Source organism: Rana temporaria, chromosome 11 (assembly GCF_905171775.1).
Source record: "Rana temporaria chromosome 11, aRanTem1.1, whole genome shotgun sequence".
Lineage (NCBI taxonomy): Eukaryota > Metazoa > Chordata > Amphibia > Anura > Ranidae > Rana > Rana temporaria.
In genome coordinates, this window is record NC_053499.1 from 113,061,790 (window position 1) to 113,081,606 (window position 19,817).

Consider the following 19,817-nt stretch of genomic DNA (forward strand, 5'->3'; position numbering starts at 1 on the left):
CGCTGCCTGAGCGTCAATGGCCCAGTTAGTGAAGCTGTTGATCCTGCTGCTGAGGATGGGAACACTTTCCCATCCATACAGACTGCTGCGCATGCGCGGTATGGCCGTTACTGGCCCATCTGCGCATGCGCGGCCAGTTTGGATCCAAAGGAAGTGATGTCAGGGGTCAAATTGACTCTTCACTTCCGGGTCGCCCTGGATATTTAACCACCGGCGTGTGGAGACAGTACACACACGCCGGATAGTCGGAGGCATACGAGCACCCAGCGTAGAGCATGTGTGGAGCGATCAAATTATAAGGTATGGACACACAGGACATTTATGTCCTCTTTTATGTATATGCGTAGCGCTTCTGTGATGGGTACCCATCAGTGTTGATAGAGCCCACTAAACCTCGTTTTCCCCTCCTCCTCTCCCCGCTGTTTGACATACAAGTCTCATAGGGGAGAATCAATACTTTGGACTAATTATCCCATGAAAGCCTACATATTCATTATATAGTGAAGGAGTGTCTGGTTAACTTAACTTATATTGCTCTGTGACTTAACACTGATGCCCTATCTAGTTCCACACATTCATATATCAATCCTGCCTTTATTTTCCATATACTTCAATTAGAACATGTGTATACAGGACTTGGGATTACTATCACCATTAAAACTCACATGTTTTCTTGGTTCCTTAGGGGATTTGTTGCCCCATGGTCCCGCTTCCACTACTTGCCCTAGAGGATATGTGTATTTTTTCCTTTGTTGTAAGTAGGGTTGTCCAGATACCGATACTAGTATCGGTATCGGGACCGATACCGAGTATTTGTGGGAGTACTCGTACTCGCGCAAATGCTCCCGATACCTAAATAGAATACTTTTTTTGTATTTATCAACATGTTCTATGAAAATTCTTTGAGTTTTTTACTACTGCGTGACAAGCAAATAAAACATTTTTATTCATTTTTACTCATTTTTATTCTTTTATAATGTCTTGAGTTAGAGTTCTTCATAATTCTAAAGAAAATATCCTTAGTCTGTATTGTGGTTTGAAAACTGTCACATGACATTTAAAAAAAGTATCGGTATTCGGTATCGGCGACTACATGAAAAAAAGTATCGGTACTTGTACTCGGTCCTAAAAAAGTGGTATCGGGACAACCCTAGTTGTAAGTCGACAATGAGAAAATAATTGTACATTTATTGGATATCCTCTCTAGGTACTTTGCTGATTAACACCAGCAAGCCTATAATATATATTATATATATATATATATATATATATATATTAGCATTTATATATATGCATATACAATTCTTACCATCTCTCATCATTATTATTATAGATTTCACTATACCACCTATCGCTATCTGAATACCACCAGGGGAAACAGCTTCACTCTAAACTCTGCAGGTCTGACTCCCGCAGGGGGCCTTAGTTGCCGCTCGGGCGAGCCTCTGCCCTATGGTTTTTTCCATCTCCCCTAATTTAGGCCTCATGTGTTCTTGCTGACAAAGTCTGCTAGTCTACAGTCGCTGGTGAGCATTTATCTATACATTTATGATGTATTAATATAAGTATAAATTATGTAACTTTTTATGTTCTATGCCCGGAAAATATATGTAACTAATTAGTTTTTCTTACATATTAATAGATGAGGATGTAATTTAGATGAATACGGCGCCCAGAAGACGCATTTTCTTGCGAAACATGTCGGCGACTAGCATCAAGTTCATCTAATCACTATTAGCATCTCTTCTGTAACAGGGCAACAAGTGATTTTATTCATTGTGTTTTATTTTTATATATTTATAATAAATTGTTACTTTTCTATACAACGTTCTATATTGAATTATTAGCTCACCTATCCCTGACACGACACACCGTAAAGTCCTATATCACTGATGTGGTCTCAACACCCACTCAGTTTGTCTTTCCTCTAACATTTTAAATTTTCAAGGACTGGTGCAGTACTGTCTGTGCTGGAAACTAACCATACAAACCTTTTTCAAATAGCCATACAATATAAGTAAATATTTGTCAGGGCTGGATTTTCACCACTGGAGCCTTCAGGCACATATCTTTTGGCACCATAAGCAACACCCATCTACTGGTGTCACTTCTCCAAAAAATAAAAATAAATGATAGACGTTATCCTGATTCTAATCTGGCATAGAATATTGTGATAATGTGTAATTAACCTTATATTACATGAATGGTTCTTATGGTTGAACTCGATGGACTTGTGTCTTTTTTCAACCTGACTACCTATGAATAGTCTTTAAAAATAATGGAGGGAAAAAAAAAAAAAAAAATTGTGGCCAATAATTTTAAAAGGAAGCTGCCTCTTTGCCTCAGCCCCCTGTAGTACCCATAGAAATATGGTAATTCCCAATATAATCAATAAGATTGGGTGAGATCATCTCAGGTCTAGGGACTGATTGAACAAATGGAAGTATGGTCCTGGAAACCGATGTAAGCACATTTTTTATAAAAGGCCTTGAAGATTTTAAAGGTTAATTTTGAGATGACAGAGGTCATCTGGCATTAACATCATTATTTTCCGAGAGAGGGTATGTAGGCTCTGACAATACCATCTTACTAAAAGGCATCAAATAATCATTTACAGCCAGCTGTACATGCATCACAGTACAAACATGTTCCTCTACACATCCAGGTATTAAATGACGTTCAGCAGTTCTTCTGGTGCACACTTGGTCTTTTACCTAAAGCAGGAATATATAAAATATTTGTAAGATTGTGCAACAAAAGTATTGCATTAGGTACAGTTGACATCAATAACAACTTTCTTTAATGCCCTGTTCCCACTTGGCGGTTTGAAATCACCGGCAGAATTGCTGTGATTCTGCCCACAATTCCAAATCGTGGTAAAATGTGCAACGCGGAGCCATTCATTCGTAATGACACTCCAAAGGTGATGCGATTTGGCCACGACTGTTGTGCATTAAAATGTGGTTTAACCACTTCCATACCGGGCATTTTCACCCCCTTCCTGCCCAGACCAATTTTTAGTTTTCAGCGCTGTCGCACTTTGAATGACAATTGTGCGGTCGTGCGACGTGGCTCCCAAACAAAATTGACACCCTTTCTTTCCCATATATAGAGCTTTCTTTTGGTGGCATTTGATCACCTCTGGTTTTTTATTGCGCTATAAACAATAGAAGAGCGACAATTTTGAAAAAAAGTGGAGGTTCACCCTATAAAAAATTTTTAACACTGCATCCAGCACCGTGCTGCATATAAAATGTCACTGACCTTTATTTATTTTTTCCCCGTAGATATCGTTTAGCCGCGGAATTCACCGCGGCTTCCGGGTAGGGAATCCCGCGGGAGTGGGCGTTGCTATTGACATGCCAATCAATTGGCATGCTAAACGACAGTGCACACAGCGCGTCATGACTTCCCGAAGGAAGCTCGGGTCGGCTCTATTTGGCGCCTGCGCACCAGCGCCAAATAGAGCCGACCCGAGCTTCTCTAATAGGGAAATAGGGAATAGAATAATGGCATTTTTATTTTTTATTAGTAATGGCAGCGATCTGCGATTTTTATTGTGATCGGGACATTACGGCGGACATATCGGACACTTTTGACACCATTCACATTTATACAGCGATTAGTGCTATAAAACTGCACTGATTACTGTGTAAATGTGACTGGCAGGGAAGGGGACTAACACTAGGGGGCGCTGAAGGGGTTAATATGTTTCCTAAAGTATGTTCTAACTGTGGGGTGGGAGGGGACCAATGTGTGTTCCTCTGTACTGGGAACACACATCGGTCGCTGACAGGACATGAATCTGCGTGTTTACACACACACACACACACACACACACACACACACACACACACACACACACACACACACACACACATCCATCCATGGTCCTGCTGTGATTGCGGGCAATCGCGGGCGCCGGCGGACATCGCGGGCACGGGGTCCCGAGCAACCTGGTTTAGTGCCATCATTTGGTACATGAGCTTCCTTGATGTGATTTTAGAGTGGAAGGAAGACCAATAAAAAACGTGCAAAAAGAAAAAGCAACACCGCAGTTTTTATGAAGAGCGCAGGTGGACAAATGAAAAGTAGAATTCAGAGGGCAGTCAGACAAGTTAAAAAGTGAAGAGAACATTTTTACAAGAAAAATTGCAAGAAAAATGTTCAGCGCTCGGTTATGTGATCATGTTGAAAAGGGAAACTGCCAGTAGTTAAAAGCCACATAAGCTCACACCAAGGCAGCACTTGTCCCTATTATTTAGTAGAACCAAAAAAAATAATACATTTGCCCATGGAATTTTTAAAAGAATAGTGTCAAATAAATAACGATGTGTTAAAAACAAAACAAAAAAAAAAACATATTTCATAATAAAAAGCAGACAAAATTTTGACATAATAAATATTGTTAAAAAAATAAAAAACAAAACACACACACACACCAAACCATATCCCAGTGTGCATATATTGTTGGTAATGATGTATACCCAATATCACAGAAGCACTGAAGTTCTTATATTCTTAAGGCTGTAGTCTACATGTTTCGTAAGGCAACGCCCACTTCAAAGAGACAGACAAAATTTGGTTTGTGCGTATCTGCGGAAAGACCAAGTTATAAACAAAACATATATGGGAGGTTATGAAGTAATTCATTTTTTGGGACCACGCAACATAGTGTAGGTCCCCTCATATGTAAAAAGAATAATAATAAAAAAAAAAAACACACATCAGTTGGAGCAACAAAAATTCATAAAGGCACAGCGCCATCAATCACCATCAATTATGTAACACCCGATAAAAGTCAGTGGGATAAGCGATGTTGAATAATGGACTAAAAGGTGAAGGCAATGATGTAATAAAATGGTAACAATCATCATTTAAAGTAAGATGACTGACTAGTTCACATAAAAAAAAAAAAAAATTCTAAGAATCAGACCAGTGAAAATGAGTGACGGCTAGGGCGTATATATTAAAATATTGCATATAAAAAGCATACAAGAATATAAAAAAAATGTGAAGCGATGAAATAAAACAACTACACAGGAAGCTTTTGCCATACCTTAGTCAGAGAGAGCCACAGTGGAGGTCACACTAGCAGTGTGACCACTGGAATAGCAGGAAATAGAGAAAAAGATCAAGTTGACTAAGCCCTTTTAACCACTTAAAGGGTCACTAAAGGAATTTTTTTTTAAGCTAAATAGCTTCCTTTACCCTACTGCAGTCCTGGTTTCATGTCCTCATTGTTCGTTTTTGCTTTGATGTTGCTGTAATTCCTCTCTGTTCTGGACACTTCCTGGTTGTCTGTTTCCTGATCACCACAGTACTGGGAGATTTCTCACTGTGGTGACTAATCAAGGGAGGTGTGATTAAAACCCCTCAGCACCAATCCAGTTTCGTTTTGCAAAACCTTCACTGCCCTCTATTGGCTCTCTGGCTCTGTACATCAGAGAACCAGGAAACAACAGCAAAAACGAAAGTGAACCTACAGGCACATTATATGATTGGTTTTTATCTATTTTTAATCATTTTTAAAAGGAATCAGTTAACTATTATGTCTCTATACCCTGTAAACAGTCATTTCAGCAAAAAAAGTTTTCCTTTAGTGACCCTTTAAGACCTGGACCATTATGCAGGTAAAGGACCTGGCCCCTTTTTGCGATTTGGCACTGCGTCGCTTTAACTGACAATTGCGCGGTCGTGCGACGTGGCTCCCAAACAAAATTGGCGTCCTTTTTTTGCCCAAAAATAGAGCTTTCTTTTGGTGGTATTTGATCACCTCTGCGGTTTTAGTTTTTTGCGCTATAAGCAAAAATAGAGCGACAATTTTGAAAAAAAAATGCAATATTTTTTACTTTTTGCTATAATAAATATCCCCCAAAAAAGATATACAATTTTTTTTTTCCCTCAGTTTAGGCCGATACGTATTCTTCGACCTATTTTTGTTAAAGCAAATAAGCGTTTATCGATTGGTTTGCGCCAAATTTATAGCCTTTACAAAATAGGGGATAGTTTTATGGCATTTTTATTAATATTTTTTTTTTTACCACTAATGGCGGCGATCAGCGATTTTTTTCGTGACTGCGACAATATGGCGGACACATCGGACAATTTTGACACATTGTTGGGACCATTGTCATTTTCACAGTGAAAAGTGCTATAAAAATGCACTGATTACTGTGAAAATTACACTTGCAGTTTAGGAGTTAACCACTAGGGGGCGCTGAAGGGGTTAAGTGTGACCTCATCTGTGTTTCTAACTGTAGGGGCGTGGGGCTGGATGTGTGACATCAGTGATCGTCTTTCCCTATATCAGGGAACAGACTATCACTGACATTGCCACAATGAAGAACGGGGAAGGTGTGTTTACACACACCTCTCCCCGTTCTTCAGCTCCTGTGACTGATCGCGGGACACCGGCAGCGATCGGGTCCCGAGCTTCGGAGCGGGTTGCGAGCGTGCCCCCGGCAGCGCGCTCGCAACCCCACGGCTGGGCCTTAAAGAGACACGTACAGGTACGTGCTTGTGCCCAGCCATGCCATTCTGCCGACGTATATCAGCGTGAAGGGGTCCTTAAGTGGTTAAAGGTTGCGCTGGCCCAGGGACCAGCCCTTCGCCATGCATTATGTAATTAGGGCCCGGCTGTATACACAGTCAAACCCCTTGCCATGATGCTCATGGAGGTGAAACGCTGCAGAGATGCGGCATGTTAACAGCCCTGGTGCATGCGCGCTATGTCACAATGATGCAACAGTTGTGTCCGATGACGACACGTGCATGCGTTACTTCATAACTTTCCCTATATGTTATTTTGTTTATAACGTGGTCTTTCCACAGATACACACAAACCAAATTTTGTCCGTTTCCCAATAAAGTGGACGTTGCTCATCAAAGCGCGTAAAGACTACAGGTTTAAGAATACAACTCCAGTGCTTCTGTAATTTTGGGTATATACCATTACCAACAATATATATTCATACTGGGATATCCCATGGACAAAACTGCCAGTAGTTATTAGCACATTGGTTAATCCTGCTGCTGGCTGATCTCCAGCACTGATAATGAGCGCAATTTTTAAAAGGTACTAATTAGAGCTGCACGATTCTGGCCAAAATGAGAAACATGCTTTTTTTTGCTTTGAATAAAAGATCACGATTCTCGCACCATAAAATCTTTCACATTATCCCAAAAAAAATAAAAATAAATTGGACTAACTTTACCGGTTAGTTTTTTCAAAAAAAATTGCATTTGAAATACCGCTGCGCAAATACAGTGCGACATAAAATATTGCAACAACCACCATTTTATTCTCTAGGGTCTCTACTAAAATATATATAATGTTTGGGGGTTCCAAGTAATTTTCTAGCAACATTTTTTTTTTATTTTAACTTGAAACCAACAAATGTCAGAAAAAGGTTTAGGGCTCTTTCACACGGAGCGGATCCGTATTGATCCGCTCCGTTAGCCCGTTTGGCTCAGCGGGGATTCCTCCGTAAATCCCCGCTGAGCTGTCGGCGGACAGGGCAGTCCCCGCACACAGTGCAGAGACCGCCCTGTCTCTCCTCCGCTCTCCCCTATGGGGAATCGGATGAATACGGACCGTGTGTAGTATAGTACAGAAGGGTACTATAAAGACAGTGTAAGGTTACTGTCTGCTTGCTTTTCTTTGTCTTTGCTCTGCCCCTGCAAAATTATCCGAGATATAATAGTGGCCATATGCCATCACCTTTTTGGCTGCATGGTCAATAAAAGGATAGGTTTATCTTTACCAACACCCGTATTTATGATGCAACATGTAACGTTGGTAATCACATAATCCTGCCTTTCCCATTTAACAGCAGGCTTGGGAGTCTTTCCCTACACCAGCTGGTACATTTTGAAAGCAGCATGGCTGTGAGAGAATCTGTAAATCAAAAAAGCCAATGGCAGCTGACTTACTTGTAGTTCTCAATGGACTAGAGAGCTTTAGGCAAGGTTTGAAGGAGCATGACATTGTACCCACGATCCACTGATTGCGGGTGCAATGCTTTACAGCAATGGTGCTAAACCTGTGGCCCTCCAGCTGTTGCGGAACTACAAGTCCCATCATGCCTCTGCCTTTGGGAGTCTTTGGGATAACTGTCAGCCTTGCAATGCCTCATGGGACTTGTAGTTCAGCAACAGCTGGAGGGACACAGGTTGAGCACCCATGCTTTACAAGGTCCTGGTGTAAAAAAATAATAAGTAAATAAGGGCAAATTTTTACCTGCAGTACATTTATTATTATTTTTTTTACTAAAGGTGAACTTAGCTTTAATAATTTCTACTCTGCACTTCATCTATGGTTTTGAAGAAAAAAAAAAAAGGGGGTCTCATTTCATATAATAAATATGCCCTGTGGAAAATTGAGATTTAAAAGGTTATAAGGCTTGAATTAATCACATACCCAACGATGGCAGAGCTGGGGGTTCACAAATACTTCACACAAGCTATTGGGTGGACTTCGTGGTTGGTACAGTAGTAGAGAGATGCCCAAGTTCAAAATTGATACCATCTCCAGGCAATCTTGATTGTATCCAAGGTGATAACCATACAAGGTACCATCGCTCTCCTAAGAAGTTCTTAACATTTTTCTTCCAGCCATTATCATATTCTGTTGCGTGACCACCAAACCACTCTTTCGTAGTAGTTCCACGGCTTAGAAGAATGAGGTGAAAAGTAAGGAATGCAAAGCAGAATAGGAATCCCACAATACAAGTGTCAGCCACAAAGGCAAATATAAAGGTGGACGCTTTGACTTGACCTGCGGAAAAGAAGAGCCATTTGAAAATACGACTGCATAACACCAGTATATTATGGACATCATAGACAATAAACTCCTGAAAAGAAAATCTCTAAGTCTTGAGTCAATGCAGTAACACAGACATCACAAAACTGCAATGGCAATTCCACAAAAGATAGAACACTCCAGTTCCCCAATCCCGTAGCAGACATTCCACCCCTGATTTGCTACAAAATGTATTTAAGAATGAGCCAAGGGTGTCTCCTAGGTGCAGTCATCACATGTGTATACAAAAAATGATTTTCAGTGTGCACCGGAAACTTATGCTAAATGCAAGCTTCCATTTTTTACCTATATCCAAGCGGTGCTCTCCTCCCTACTATTCAGTAATTAAATTTAAAAATGTAAGCAGCCAACAGAGGTACAGTAGTGCAGGCAGCATTAGTTTAATGAATTGTGGGGACAGGTCATAGTTCCAAGCCAGAGCAGATACTGAGACCTTGGTGCACAGCAAGTGGCAAATATATTTTTTACCTTAGACCCCTTTCACATTGAGGAGTTTTTCAGGCGGTACATCGCTAAAAATAGCGCTGCTATACCGCCTGAAAAACTCCTGCCCAGCTACCTCAATGTGAAAGGTGCACTGAGGTGATGCGCTGGCGGGAGACAAAAAAATCTCCTGTCAGCAGCATCTTTAAAGCGGTGAGAGGAGCGGCGTGTATACCGCTCCTTCCCATTGAAAACCGCGGCAATACCACCCGCAATGCGCCTCTTCAGAGGCGCATTGCGGGTGGTATTAACCCTTTATCGGCCGCTAGCGGGGGTTAATACCGCACCGTTAGCGACAGTGCTAAAAATAGCTTTTTAGCACTTTTAGAATCACTTTTAGGTGATAGACCATTACAGGCATGCCTTTAATAGGTTTGAGAAAAAAATCTTATTTTTCGGTAGGCTAAAAGTACCCATGTCCTTTCTTTTGAGTAAGCATATGGAATACTGCTCATATAGCTGTAGTTCAATGGTACTGAGTCAGTATGCCCTCTCTGGTTGATAGCTACCTCTGAATATGACCTAGATGGCTCTCAGCTGCAGTACAGCCCAATTCTAAATAGAAGTTGCCTTTGGCGACTGTACTGCCCACTGAACACCGCTATAAAAGCAAAGCCCTGACAATATGCAAGACCTGAGTGGCTGTATGTAAACTTTTAGGTAGGAAGTAAAACTGCTGCCTTTTTTTCCCTCCCCCCCTCCCGTGTGAATGAGGCCTATGGGTTTTAGCCAAAATGTTTACTCTTCAGTTATAATGGATTAGGGCTGCAACTAACGATTATTTTCATAATCGATTAGTTGGCCGATTATTGTTTCGATTAATCGGATAATAGCCTTAAAAAAAATAAAAAAATTGAATTTTTTGATTTTTTTCAGCCAATTTGTTGTTGGGCAGATTACAAAACACAAATTGCCGCAAAAACAAATTACATGCTTTTCTGCAGCTTCTCTATTGAAGTACATTGAACCCAAAAAAAAGCACAGTTTTGCGTTAAAAAGTCCTTGCCCTTTCCAAATACGCAGCAGCTGCAAAAAAAAAAAATCGTGAATGTGTCCCATAGGGAAACATGTAAATGAACTGTAGTGTGTTTCTGCAAAAAAACAGAGGTGTGAACCCAGCCTGAGATGTTTAGTAACATAATGGGGTTAAAAAAACAAAAAAAAAGTACAATCACTACTGTAAGGGGTTAATTTTTTTTACCGTGGGACAGTGAAAATAATATTTACAGTAGCGATTTGCTTTTTTGTACTATAAAATGGCTAATTTTATTTTTTTTAACCCCATTATGTTACTGGCCGATTAATCGATTATGAAAATTGTAATCGATTAGTTGTCGATTAATCGATTAGTTGTTTCGGCCCTATAATGGATTATAAAGAAAGAAAATGGTCATATTTACCCAAAACCAACATCATCCAAGGCATAAAAAGGAGAAGGAAGCTGTGGATGCTTAATCCCTCATGAAGAAGACCTATAAATATATCCGCATTAAGTATGGTGGCAAGAAGTAGTGCCAACCACCCATGGAACAGAGTACAGAGGAAATATCTATAGCTGGAGAAGCCAACACACTTTCCAAGTAATGTACAATGGTGATCACGCCGAAGGACACACACATTGCAGGTATAGCAGTGATGACATCTCGGGGGAATGTGTGTCTGGCAGGTATAGCAGTATCTAAAATAAATAATGATACAAACAAGTCAGAAAAATGACTGATATGTGCACAAACAACAGTTTAATAAATAAATAAATAAATTTCTTCTTTTGTAGTTGGTTCTATTAAAACCTGAAAAAAATAAAATAAAAAAAGGTCCAACTTTGAAAATGCTCCCTGTACTACTTTGGTCCGACTTTGATCCGACTTCAGTTATATTCAATGGGCTGAAGTAGGATCAAAGTCGTAACATCGTTTTGCATGCTCCGACTTTGGCATGCGACTTGTGCTCTTATGATCTTGAGGGGTAAAGCCACGGCAAATTTTAAATAAAAAAAACAGCATGGGTTCTTCCTCGAAGAGCATACCAGGCCCTTGGGTTTGGTATGGATTTTAAGGGGAACACCCTACGCTGAAAAAACAGCGTGGGGGTCCACCCAAAATCCATACCAGACCCTTATCCAAGCATGCAGCCTGGCCGGTCAGCAAAGGGGGTGGGGACGAGCGAGCGTGCCATGACGGCACAGTGATGTCATAAAGGGCGGGGTCACATCACCCGGTGACCACACCCCATGCCTATATAAGTCGTTTAGCATAGCGCACACAACATTACAGCGGGAGAGAGCGTTGTGTCAACATCGGAAGAAGACAACGGAGAAGAACGGGCCACCGCTAGTAACAGAGCAGGCAGAAGATAGCAGAGGAGCCCAGGAGAAGGCACCCTGGAGAGAGCGGGAAAAGGCACCCTGGAGAGAGCGGGAAAAGGCACCCTGGAGAGAGCGGGAAAAGGCACCCTGGAGAGAGCGGGAAAAGGCACCCTGGAGAGAGCGGGAAAAGGCACCCTGGAGAGAGCGGGAAAAGGCACCCTGGAGAGAGCGGGAAAAGGCACCCTGGAGAGAGCGGGAAAAGACACCCTGGAGAGAGCGGGAAAAGACACCCTGGAGAGAGCGGGAAAAGACACCCTGGAGAGAGCGGGAAAAGACACCCTGGAGAGAGCAGGAAAAGACACCCTGGAGAGAGCGGGAAAAGACACCCTGGAGACCCCCGAAGCGGCCTAATAAATTACTTTAAAAACCTGTCTAGTGTCGAAGACACCCTCTCGTAGGGTTGAACCAGTGGAATAGTTTAGAACTGCTGAAGTCTGTATTGTGGCCTAATTTTTAGGGTTAACTATATAGGCTCTGTGTTTTTTTGTTTTGGGGTAAAGACCGCTTCCTGTCCTCCATGATGTTCTGGGGGGTAGGGGGGATCGGTAGGATGAGCACCTGGTGCTCGGGAGGTTATGGTTTTGTTACTTTGTGTGTTTTATGTTGCACGTACAATGGCTCATGTTCCACCGCTGCTCACCGGGTGTCACCTGCTCAACGACTACTATTCTCCTCTAATTATTTTGGCCGAAGCCCCTATGGCGTCACGTGATCAGGAATCATTTTCCGTGGTCTCCTGGAACGTGCGTGGCCTCAACTCTAAGTTTAAGAGGGCGCTTCTTTTTCAATATATCAAACAATACAATCCAGCTGTCCTGGTCCTGCAGGAAACACACCTGGTGGGCAGCAAGATCATGGCTTTAAAAAGACCCTGGGTACAGAAGGCCTTTCATGCCTCCTATTCCACATATGCGAGGGGAGTTTCCATCTTGATAAATAAGTCTCTCCCATGTGTCATAGACGCGGTTCACACGGATCCGCTGGGTAGATTTGTGATTTTGGTGCTCACGCTCTGGCAGCAGAGATATGTTATGGCTGGTATATATGTGCCACCGCCCTTTAAGCCTGAGGTTCTGTATGCTATACTGGAGAGGATCACCCCCTATTGTCCTGCAAAAATTTTAATGCTGGGTGACTTTAATGCCATCCTGTCCCCTGATTTGGATAGACCCGCGCCACCCAAGTCCTTCACCGGGGAATTGTCCAGCTGGGCACAATCTGCGGGTGTGACGGAGGTCTGGAGGTGGAAATTCCCCTCCACTAAAACCTTTTCATGTTTTTCTACCTCCTACAAAACCGCCTCCAGGATTGATTATGCTTTTGCTAACCCCTCCCTCCTGTCGGACGTTCTGGACGCCTCTTATCTGTCCAGCGGCCTCTCGGACCACAGCCCCCTGCAGATCACCCTGCGCACCTCCTCCTCCCGGAGTAGCTCTATGTGGCGGCTCGGTGCGCAGTGGCTTTCTCAACCTGATATAGCAGAACAGGCCCCTCCGGCCCTGCGTGCTTACTGGGACTCTAATGAAGGGTCATCCTCTCCTGAGATAGTCTGGGATGCTTTCAAGGCATTTACTAGGGGCCATTACATCTCGGCCATCAAGGCGGTGAGAGTACAGCAAACTGCTGCCACAGTGGCCTTGGAGGATGGGGTGGAGTTGGCTTCCGCCCGCTTTGGATCGGATCCCTCCGCCTCAAACTTCGATGCGCTGCAGGCATCTAAGCGCAGCCTTCACCTTCATGTAACGGAGGTCACTAGACTGGAATTGTTTCGTACGAAGCAAACATTTTTTGAACAGGGGGACAGGAATGGCAGACTGCTGGCGATGATGTCCCACCATGACACCCCGAGTACAGTGATTCCTGAGCTCACCTCTCCCACGGGTGAGACCATCTCTTCTCCTGAGGCCATTTTGTTGGCATTCCGGGACTTTTATCAAACCTTATACAACACCACCTTGCCCACGGGTTTAGACCCAGAGGAGATGAAACTCCTCCTAGATCCCATAGCCCTTGGTTGGCTCTCCGACGCGGAGAGGTCGCATCTAGTTGCCCCAATAACTGCCGAGGAGGTTCTTGCTGTGATTAATTCCCTGTCCACTGGCAAGGCTCCTGGTCCTGATGGTCTCCCGGTTGATTTTTATGTGGCGCATGCAGGCATGTTGGCCCCCCGACTGGCCGCCTTGTTTTCTCACTGCCTGGAGCAGGGTTCTCTCCCGGCCTCCATGGCGCACGCGCATGTTATTCTCATTCCCAAGTCGGGTAAAGATCCAAAGATGTGTGCCTCCTATAGACCCATAGCGCTTCTTAATAACGACCTTAAAATTCTAACTAAGCTCCTCACTGCTAGACTTGGCACTTTACTTCCCTCCCTCATAGACTCGGATCAGACCGGTTTCATGGCCCACAAATCCACAGATATCAACTTGCGCAGACTGTTCACTAATCTTCATGCACAGCATGACAACCGGGGTACCAGAGTAGTTGCCTCTCTCGATATTGAGAAGGCATTCGACTCCATAGAGTGGCCTTTCCTGTGGGAGACTCTGCGGCGGATGGGTTTCCCCCTAGTGTTTATACAATGGTTGCAGACTATTTATCGTTCGCCGACAGCTGCCGTTCGTTTGGGGGGTCGGCTATCTCCTGTGTTTAGGCTTGCTAGGGGTACTCGGCAGGGCTGTCCTCTCTCTCCGGCCCTGTTTGCCATTGCCATGGAACCAGTGGCTGAGGCACTGCGTGTTTCGCGACACATTAAAGGGCTTCGTCTGGCCTGGCTGGAGGAGAGGGTGGCCCTGTACGCAGATGACCTCCTCCTCTTTCTAAATGATGCCGGCCCTTCTTTACAGGGGGCATTGCAGGTCCTAGAACGCTTTTCAGGGGTGACAGGACTTAGAGTCAATTGGTCGAAGTCACAATTGCTGGCTGTTGATGATAATGCTAGGGGAGGGGCCTCGGCTTCTCTTCAGCTACAGTGGGTGGACGAATTTACATACCTGGGGATACGGGTCTCGAGGAATGTGGCTGATTTCCTTCCGCTGAACTTGACCCCCGTAGTCGACTCAGTCCGGATCAAGCTGAAAGCATGGGAGAACCTTCCTCTATCCTTGTTGGGGCGCATCAATCTGATCAAGATGAAAATCCTTCCCAAGTTTACGTATCTGTTTCGTAACTCCCCTCAATGGATCCCCAAGTCGTTTTTTTCTCACCTAAACCAACTTTTCTCCTCCTTTTTATGGGGCCCACGCCCTCCCCGCTTCAAGTTAACTACTCTCATGCGACCTTGTTCGCAGGGGGGACTAGCATTCCCGGACTGCCACAAATATTTTCTTGCGACTCAATTAGTCACGGCATCCTGGTGGCTTGTCCCAGATAAATCCAACCCGGCCTGGGCCACTGAGGCGGCGGTGTTGGGGTCTGCGGAGGCCTTATCAAACCTCCTATTGCGGGGTCCGAAGGCTCCGTACAACCTGACCCCCTCTATGTGCACCACCCTTAGGGCCTGGAGGGAGGGCCTGGCCTGCGAGGCGTATCCCTCGACGGCAGTATCCCCGAACGCCCCACTTTGGAACAACCCCACTTTGAACCATTTTTTAAAAATCCCAGACCCGGTGGTATGGACCAAGTACCATATTAAAATTCTCTCAGATATCACCTCTGACCTCTCGATTTTCTCGTTTGATCAGATAATGGCAAAAAATAATGCTCCGCCCTCACATGGATTCAGATATCTTCAGTTGTCCCATGCTTTCAAGGCCCAGTTTCCACCAGGCGGGAAGCAGTTGGTGCAGTCTGACTTGGAGCGGATTTTACGCTTCGACTGTGCTAACAAACCCGCCTCTGTGTTATATGCTCATCTCCTCCGGGTCTCTTCACCTGAGTTGTCCAGGCTCCGTCAGCAATGGAGCCAGGATGTTCCGGAGTTAGACTCTGAGGACTGGGTGGATATATGGGACTTCCCGTTTAAAATACTGGTCTCCCTGAGAGATCGCCTCATTCAATATAAGATCGTCCATAGAGCATACCTCACTCCCGCCCGGGTGCACCGGATGAGGTCTTCCCTCTCCCCGGAGTGCTGGCGTTGTGACCATGCTCAAGGGGACTACATCCATATCTTCTGGTCCTGCCCGGTCATAACAGCCTTTTGGTCACAAATCGTTCTAGAGGTGAATGAATTGCTAAGCATCTCTATTGTTCCATCCCCACAAATATGCCTGCTGGGACTGGTGGAGGACCTGGTGCCCAGGGTGGCTGAGAGAACCCTATTGGGTCTCTTGCTGTTCTATGCCAGGAAGTCCATCGTCCTGTGCTGGAAAAGTAGGGCCCCTCCCTCATTGGGTCTATGGAAAACACTGGTTAATAATGTGATCCCGTTATACAGAGATACCTATGCACACAGAGGTTGTCCGAAAAAACATGACAGAGTCTGGTCTAAATGGTTGGCTGAGCCCTCCACTGCGGCAGCAGATTAGGTGACTCCTATGCTTTCTGGTAGCGATGCTTGAGGCCTTGCTGAGCCGTCCCCTGGTGGCATAACGACTGAGGTGAGCCTGTCCACTAGCATCCTGCCCCTGGAGCATGAGCTGGACCGCCTTATTGATGTTGGTTTGTTGGGGTGGTCACTAATTCGCTAACATGCCTTGGATCTGTACTGCTACCTTTTGACCCCTGCGCGGGTCCTTGTTGGGTTCTACGCCTGCTGTTGGCGGTGCTGTTGTACGTTTTGTATGTCTATGTGCAGTTGCATATAAAATAAAAAAGATTTTCAAAAAAAAAAAAAAAAAAAACCTGTCTAGTGTGTTTTTTTTTATTGACACTCCCCCCCCCCCCCAGGTGAATGGGTAGGGGTACGATGTACCCCATACTCATTCACATAGAATGGGGGGATGGGATCCTGGGGGCCCCTTATTAAAGGGGGCTCCCAGATTCCGATAAGCCCCCCGCCCGCAGACCCCTACAACCAACGGCCAGGGTTGTCGGGAAGAGTCCCTTGTCCTCATTAACATGGGGGCAGCGTGCTTTGGGGTGGAGGGGCCGCAGGGTGCCCCCCTGCCCGAAGCACCCACCCCCCCATGTTGAGGGCATGTGGCCTGGTATGGTTCAGGAGGGGGCAGGGGGCGCTCACTCGTCCCCACCCCCTTTCCTGACCGACAAGGCTGCATGCTCGGATAAGGGTCTGGTATTGATTTTAGGGGGTCCCCCACACCGTTTTTTTCGGCGTAGGGGGTTCACCTTAAAATCTATACTAGACCCAAGGGCCTGGTATGCTCTTGAAGGGGGAACCCATGCCGGTTTTTATTTGGAATTTGGCATGGAGTTCCCCCTCAAGATCCAAGTCGGATCCCCGTTCATTGAAGTTGGACGCGTCTCTGACTTCAAGTCACAGGGCAAAGTCGGATCCAAAGTAGTACTAGTGTTGTGTCGCACCAGTGTGAACCCAGCCTTACTAAAACTGGTGATGCTGTGCGTGGTAGCCAGATTCTAACTTCAGCTTGTTCAATTAAACTTGACAATACAACCTGGAAGGTGATTGGTTTCTATGCACAATGCACCAGATTTTGCACACTCCAGTTTCAGAAAATCAACCCCTATAGTGCACTTCCCCGTCATAGCTGCTGAGCTAATCCAAGCCGATAGAAGAGAGAGTACAGCCCTTGGGAAAAGAACAGCGGTGTTGATTTACTAAAACTGGAGAGTGCCAAATTTGGAGCAGCTGTTCATGGGTGCCAATCAGCTTCTAACTTCAGCTTGTCCAATTAAAGCGGAGGTTCACACAAAAAGTGAACCCTCCCCCCCTCCGGTGTCACATTTGGCACCTTTCAGGGGGAGGGGGGTGCAGATACCTGTCTGAGACAGGTATTTGCACCACTTCCGGGTTCTGACTCCCGCGGGAGTCCAGCCTCGTGTCGTTAACCCGCCCGCTGTCTTCTGGGAAACACTGTTCCCAGGAGAGAGCGGGGACCAGTGACAGCGCGCCGCGATCCTCGCGCATGCGCAGTAGGGAATCGGGCAGCGAAGCCGCAAGGTTTCACTTCCTGATTCCCTCACCGAGGATGATGGCGGAAGCAGCCGAGGACCGAGTGATTGCTCAGCCTCGTCTGCTGACATTGCGGGTGCGCTGGACAGGTAAGGGTCCATTTTTTAAAAGTCAGCAGCTGCAATATTTGTAGCTGCTGGCTTTAAAAAAAAAAAAAAAAAAAAAAAAAAAAATCGGGTGGACCGCCGCTTTAACAACTTCCATACCAGGCACTTACGCACCTTCCCAAGCCAATTTTCAGCACTGTCGCAATTTGAATGACAATTGCGCGGTCATGCTACACTGTACACAAATTAAAATGTTTTCATTTTGTTCCCACAAATAGAGCTTTCTTTTGGTGGTATTTGATCACCTCTGCGGTTTTTTTTTTTGCACAGCAACTAAAAAGACAGAAATTTTTGAAAAAAAATTATTTTTTTTCTGTTAATTTTTTTTGTAAATAAGTACGTTTTCTTCAATTATGGGCACCGATGAGGTGGCACTGATGGGTACCGATAGGCGGCACTGATGGGCACTCATAGGTGGGCACTGGGCATAGATGGGCACTAATGGACACCGGGTGGCACTGATGGACACTGGGTGACACTGAGGGGTGGCACTGATGGCATTGCTGGGCATCATTAGTCAGTGCCCATGTTGCCAGTCAGTGCCCATTTGTGGGCACTGATTGGCATCGATTGTATTAAAAAAAACTATTTTTTTTTTAAATCTATTTTGCTATTTTTGCTCCCTGGTGTGGGGATCCGAGGGGGGGCTGCGCTGATAATCAGCGCCAACACCCCCTGTCAAGAGATCTGCCGATCGGCTCTCCTCTACTCGTGTCTGTCAGACGCGAGTGAGGAAGAGCCGGTCAACGGCTCTTCCTGTTTACATCGTGATCAGCCGTGATTGGACACGGCTGAGCACGTGGTAACGAGCCTCCGCCGGAGGCTCTTTACCAAGATTGGAGATGCAGGGTGTCAGACTGACACCCCGCATCACCGATGGGCGCGTGCCGGCATGAAATCCTGCAGGACGTCAATAGACGTCCAGTCAGGATTTCACAACCACTTCCTGGACATCAATTGACCTCCAGCCTCCCGCTGACACCAGCGATGGGGGGACGCTACGCCTCCCGCCGACACCAGCGATGGGGGGACGCTACGCCTCCCGCTGACACCAGCGATGGGGACGCTACGCCTCCCGCCGACACCAGCGATGGGGGGACGCTACGCCTCTCGCTGACACCAGCGATGGGGGGACGCTACGCCTCTCGCTGACACCAGCGATGGGGGGATGCTACGCCTCCCGCTGACACCAGCGATGGGGACACTCCTCTTCCCACTGACATTTTCTACTCCCACTGGCCACAGTCTGACATTCCCCCCAAAGTCTAAAGAACAGTGAACTGGCCCTTTGGAGATCCCTGAGGTAGAGGTTAGTAATGAAGACGAGACTGTGTGAAGTGGATTTAGCATGCTGCAAATATGAGACAGCAAAGGTGATACTCACAGCCATCCTTGGCCCACATTGTCATGCTCTAGGAAGACCCCTGCGATGGTGGAATTGGTCTGGACAAACTTCAGCATGTTCCCCAGCACATTGAAGAGGAGATAGGAGGCGAAGAGCAGCAGAGGGAGCTGAGCGGCGCTCGGATTGGACAGGAGGACATACAACACTTCCAGCGCCACAGAGGTCACGAGGACCCCCGTCCCACACACAGGGACCACCACGGCCGGGTCCCAGCGGCTCATCTGTAAAACACAGTCATTATCATTAATAATAATAATCGCTCCTCTCAGGACACCGTACAATGTGACGGAGCGTACACAGTTACCTTTACAAACCCCACTGTGATTGTATGCAAGGAAGCACGATACAAGTCTGTCAGGAGGCAGCCTAACAAAGCAGGAAGTCATTATTAGGAAATACAAACGTGACCACGCCTACTCTCCCTCCATTGGACAATAACACCACTCTTTCGCCGATGCACGGTATAGCTAACCAATCGTTAGTTGTCAACTCTTTTAGCCCGCCCTGCATGTGCAGAAACAGTGCGCCTCAGCCAATCACAGGGAGAGCGGATGCTGGGAATGGGCGGTACAAGTTGGGGCGTTTCCATGATTTGTAACATG

The 19,817-nt window shown here is 45.5% G+C and overlaps 1 protein-coding gene across 1 annotated transcript; it reads right to left on the bottom strand.

The window, feature by feature from the left end:
- Window positions 1–1,148: 1,148 nt before the first annotated feature.
- On the bottom strand, window positions 1,149–19,631 carry ZDHHC24 (zinc finger DHHC-type containing 24). Its single transcript, XM_040328841.1, has 5 exons — window positions 19,520–19,631; window positions 19,195–19,436; window positions 10,708–10,985; window positions 8,423–8,779; window positions 1,149–2,714 (listed from the first exon to the last, which is right to left on the bottom strand). Exons 2-4 carry the CDS (start codon window positions 19,434–19,436, stop codon window positions 8,466–8,468), a joined length of 834 nt encoding a protein of 277 aa, XP_040184775.1. The 5' UTR covers window positions 19,520–19,631; the 3' UTR covers window positions 1,149–2,714; window positions 8,423–8,465.
- Window positions 19,632–19,817: the final 186 nt, after the last annotated feature.

What these genes read in the sequence shown, in the direction of transcription:
- ZDHHC24 (XM_040328841.1), bottom strand. Translation starts at nt 19,436, where the DNA reads ATGAGCCGCTGGGACCCGGCCGTGGTGGTCCCTGTGTGTGGGACGGGG. An exon ending in AATGTGGGCCAAGGATGGCT is followed by an intron (nt 10,986 to 19,194) that starts GTGAGTATCACC and finishes TATTTATTTTAG; the next exon opens with ATACTGCTATACCTGCCAGA. An exon ending in TTGGATGATGTTGGTTTTGG is followed by an intron (nt 8,780 to 10,707) that starts GTAAATATGACC and finishes TCTTTTCCGCAG; the next exon opens with GTCAAGTCAAAGCGTCCACC.